This window comes from Athene cunicularia (genome assembly GCF_003259725.1).
Source record: "Athene cunicularia isolate RWA chromosome 1 unlocalized genomic scaffold, athCun1 chr1_part1, whole genome shotgun sequence".
NCBI classification, from domain to species: domain Eukaryota; kingdom Metazoa; phylum Chordata; class Aves; order Strigiformes; family Strigidae; genus Athene; species Athene cunicularia.
Window position 1 is genome coordinate 39,623,301 of NW_020799091.1, and position 4,698 is coordinate 39,627,998.

General features: G+C 42.4%; 1 protein-coding gene across 3 annotated transcripts in view; it reads right to left on the reverse strand.

The window, feature by feature from the left end:
* Positions 1-3,951, reverse strand: part of PCDH9 (protocadherin 9) — a 704,699-nt gene extending 700,748 nt beyond the window's left edge. For all 3 annotated transcript variants that reach the window (XM_026868065.1, XM_026868054.1, XM_026868076.1), the window contains exon 1: positions 788-3,951. In XM_026868065.1, coding sequence (XP_026723866.1) covers positions 788-3,823 — 3,036 coding nt within the window. In that variant the 5' untranslated portion in view covers positions 3,824-3,951. The remainder of the gene's footprint in view (positions 1-787) is intronic.
* Between the last annotated feature and the right edge of the window lie 747 nt (positions 3,952-4,698).

The following is a 4,698-nucleotide window of genomic DNA, read 5'->3' on the forward strand; positions in this document are numbered from 1 at the left end:
TTTTTTTTCTTTTTTTTTTTTTTTTTTTTTCCCCCTGCATAATTCAGAGAACGCATTCCTTTCAAAAGTATGCTTTGGCCGTTTTTTAAATATATGCAATAAACCGTCTATGCGATACGAACTTTCATCTATTACAACAAAATCATTTTGAACTCAAAACAGAGGAAGACTTCCGTATGGCTTAGTTATATCCTACCAACAAACCACGTGCTTCGCAGATGAAGTAGCTTGGAAATTTGGCTGGCTGTTCAGAAAAAAGTTAACCCTTTTAGTAACACTAACTTAGCAAAGTTCCAAATCAGCTTGTAAAGGAAACTCAAGCCAACTCACTTTGAAATTTGAAACTGAATGTACATATCCCTTCAGTCTTGAAACAGTCAAATGTTCTGATTGAAATTTAGCATGTAAGGAAACAGTTTTTCTTCTATAAATTTTACATTTGGACAGTCAAATACTGGGGAGAAAAAAAAAAACTTTTTTTTTTCCAGTTTTGTTTATGCACATGTATGTGCACATGCACAGATGCATGAGTCCTTTAACAATCAGTATTCTTCAAAACACAAAATATCAGAGGCATTCTGCAAATACATGGTTAAGCCCCAGATAAATGATAAAGGGGTCAAGTTTGTTTGTTTGTTGTTTGTTTTTTTTGTTCCCCCCATAATATAATAAAATTAAATTAGACTGAAACAAAAAAAAAAATACCCACAACATAGTGGCACTTTTAATACTGGTTGATCGGGCACTTGTATGCAGTACTTATAGACCAGTAAAAGTGCTCGTTTACCTGTCTGGTGTGTAAGGGGCCCTTTGTCTTGAAGCCTCCTTGGGAACTGCACTCTGAGGCACTGAAGTGATCTGAACTAGTGGAAGAGCGTTTGGAAAGGGTGTCACAACCACCAACAAAGGTGTTGTCCAACGGGAGTTCCTGAATCACATGGTGCTTTTTCACTGAAACTGGAGTGTCAGGTTTGAGATGAAAAGCAGACTGCGGAGAGGCAGATTTGTAATGCTTGGCAAGATCAGGACTGTTAGGCTTAAAGGTTGTCGGTGGTGCTGTGCCCCAATCAAATCTTCCTATACTTTGTTCCTCCAGCTCCGCTGGAAGGCTTATTGTCCCGTTGATAGGTTCGTGAACTGCATCATCAGGTTTGGACTCCTCAATGGTCACAAAGTTCAAAAGAGAGCTCTTCGGCGATTTCCTTTTCTTCCTTTTCTTTTTCTTGTTTTGCTTGTTCTCCTGATTGGGAGACATCCACTCAGCACCTTGCTTGCTCCTCTGGGCGGCTTTGAATCTGGATGCATGTCGACAGCGAACGAGAACCGTGACAAATATCACCACTATGACAACCATGGCACCTGCCACAATGGCGATCATGATCGTGAGATAGTCCTCATTTTGGTAGGGTTGGCTACTGTCTCCTATGGTCCGGTCCAAAGGTGTTTCCATAGTCCTGCGTATCAAGTCATAAATATAAGAGGCATTTCCAGCAGTATCATTTACATACAAAAATACAAGCACAAGAGTATGCAGGGATTTGGGATAACCCAGGTCACTTATGTTGACAACTAAGCGATGCAGCCCCACATCATTAGGAGTTGGTTTTTCTTCCAGAGTGATATTACCTGTCACTGGATCAATCCGAAACAAACCCTTGTTATTTCCACTTACGATCGTGTACTTAAGCTCGGCGTTCATTCCAGTGTCTATATCCACAGCAAAGACTTCAGCTACCACCGATCCTGGAATTGCTGAGAGTGGCACTAGCTTAAAAGAAGTATTAGAAGGTGGGTAGATGACAACAGGGCTGTTATCGTTAACATCCATGACGTTTATAGTTACTTTCGCTGTAGAAGAGCGAGGAGGTTGCCCTCCATCTACTGCCTTAACATCAAAGGTATAGGAGCTCTGTTGCTCTCGATCAAAAGAAACATTGGACTTTATAACTCCAGAGTATGGATCCAGCACAAAGTTTTCATTGTCATTCAGGATAGAAAGGGTCACTGCTTTATTTTCCCCAGCATCAGCATCGGTCACCGTGATCACCCCCACCGTGCTATACTTTGGTAAGTTCTCAGATACGAAAAACTGGAAGTGATTATGAGTAAATTTGGGACTGTTGTCATTTTCGTCCAAGACAGTAACAATTACAGCTGCTTGACTCTGCAAAGGAGGGGTGCCATTGTCTCGGGCTGTAACAGTGAAAATGAAACGTTCCTGCTCTTCTCTGTCAAAAACTCTGGAGGCTGTCAAAACTCCCGTCTTTCGATCCAGATCGAAAAAGGAGGCATTAGGGCCAAGCTGATAAACAATGTCTGCATTTTTCCCACTGTCTTCATCTGTGGCACTAATAGTTGTTAAGTATAGACCACGAGGGTTGTTTTCAGAAACTGACAGCTCAATTACAGGCTGGCTGAAAATCGGAGGGTTGTCATTTTCATCCTCCAGTTTAACTCTTACCAGGGCAGTCTGGTTCAAACTGGGCTTGCCAGAATCAGAAGCAACAATTTTAAAGCTGAATTCTTTGGTGCCCTCATAGTCCAACAAGGAAGAGGTCTCTAGCAAATACTGGTTGTCGTAAACCGCCTTCAAGTGGAAGGGGACCTCTCTCTCAATGAAACATATCACTTTGCCATTCACATCAGTGTCCTTATCTGAAACTGTAATTAGGGCAATCTTTGTATTGATGGGATCTTTCTCAGATAAGTACACTGTGCCATTGATGGGACTTATTATGTACCTGAGGTCTATGTTAGGAGGGTTATCGTTTACGTCAGTGACATTGATGGTAACCGTTGCCCGAGCTGGTGTAGAGCTACCATCACTAGCCAGCACTGTCACTTTGTGGATAGCAGTCTCTTCTCGATCTAAGGACCTCTGAACTGTAATCAGCCCTGTAGTGTTGTTTAAAGCAAAAAATCTTTTGGTTGCAGGGGCGACTTGGGCACCAAAAATATATCTGATTTCTGCATTGCTGCCTATATCTGCATCTGTAGCATGAAGCTGAATTACAGAAGTGCCTACAGGGGCGTTCTCTGGTATATGAACCTCTACCTGACTCTCTTTAAACACTGGCCTGTTATCATTGACATCACTTACTGTGACTTGCAGGATGGCTGTGCTGGATTTCTGGGGGGTACCTCCATCCTCCACTTTGATTTTCATCACGTAAGTGTCCTTTTGCTCTCTGTCCAAGTTCTGCTGCACGATCAGCTGCGGCCATTTCTCTCCTTCTGGAGTTTCTACAATATCCAGTCCAAAGACACTCTGCCCGTTTAACAACTCGTAGTGCTGCACACCGTTGAAACCTGTGTCAGGATCTGTTGCTGATGGGATTGGAAAACGACTGTTGATCAGAGTGTTTTCTGGGATGGAGATATTGATGACAGGGGATGGAAACATAGGTGCATTGTCATTAGTATCCTTTACAATTATTTTTATTTTGATCAGCCTAAAAAAGTCATTGGGGAGAATCACCACTTCAAGTTCAAAAAAACACTCGTTTTCTTCTGCATAGGAAGCTCCAGCACAGAGTTTTTCTCTGTCTATTCTGTTGGATGTCGTAAAGATTTCCCCAGTGGTACTGGACACTTTGACCAGAGGGGCATCCCCTGCTTTAGACACCAGTCTGTAGACAAGGCTGGCACTGGTCCCTGTGGCAGCATTGATGTGAGAAATGTTCAGGTCCTTTGGTATGTTCCCTATGGGTACGTTTTCAGGCAGCTCCTCTCTAATAGTGTAAATAAGTTCTTGAGCTATAGCAGAATCCAGCCTTAAACAGGCAATCAAAGCGGCCAACAGGTAAAAATCCCTCAGGTCCATGATAATGTTTTTATTCTTTTTTCCCAGATTTTAGGACTTAAAGGTTTCCACAGAGGAATGATGCGCGATTTGCAAGAGGAGGCATGCATGGACTGCAGGATGCATTACATCTCATTTCTTATTTGGAGACAGCACTGTCAACACAACCACACAGAACAGCATTATTGGTTTTTTAGGCATGACAAATCCACAATCTCCAACTACTACTTGTTTTTGCAATACACACTTGCAGCAGTACATTTTCTTACTGCTCCCTTTTACAAGCAATCCCTCTGGACAAATGCACCAATATCCCGTCAGCTGCATTTGCACAGAGTGAGAATAGAAATAACTACTTGCAGGATAAAGGGTAGCTACCGTTTCAACATGTACTTTCTGAATAATTTCTTGGTAGACCGTGTAATCCGTAACGTTCATTCCCCCTCTACCCTCCTCCACCCAGTCATCTGGTGCAAGTAAAAAATCTTCCCGCACTACTTCTGGATTCTAACTGCTATGTCAGCTGCCAAATGTAATTTGTTGTTTGCTTCGACATATTTTTTTAGCTCTTGAAAAACAGATTTTTTTCTGCTCCTTGTGCCTTGCATCCCCCTCTATAGCTATGGTACTGGGAAAAAAACACCCGGACATGCCGCTGCTGCAGCAGTCGTCACTGGCTACTTCACATCCCTCTTAACTGATGAGACAATAACAGGACTTACAGTTTCTTACACTCTCAGCTCAACGTTTCCTCTCCAGATGTTGGATACTTCTCCTTCTGTTTAATAACCTTAAACTTTGTTTTTAAACACAGTCTAAATCAGAAGAATCAGGAGGCTGGAAATTCCAAACGCAACTTAGGAGCAGCCAGCATGTTTATGGGGGCGGGAGGGGCT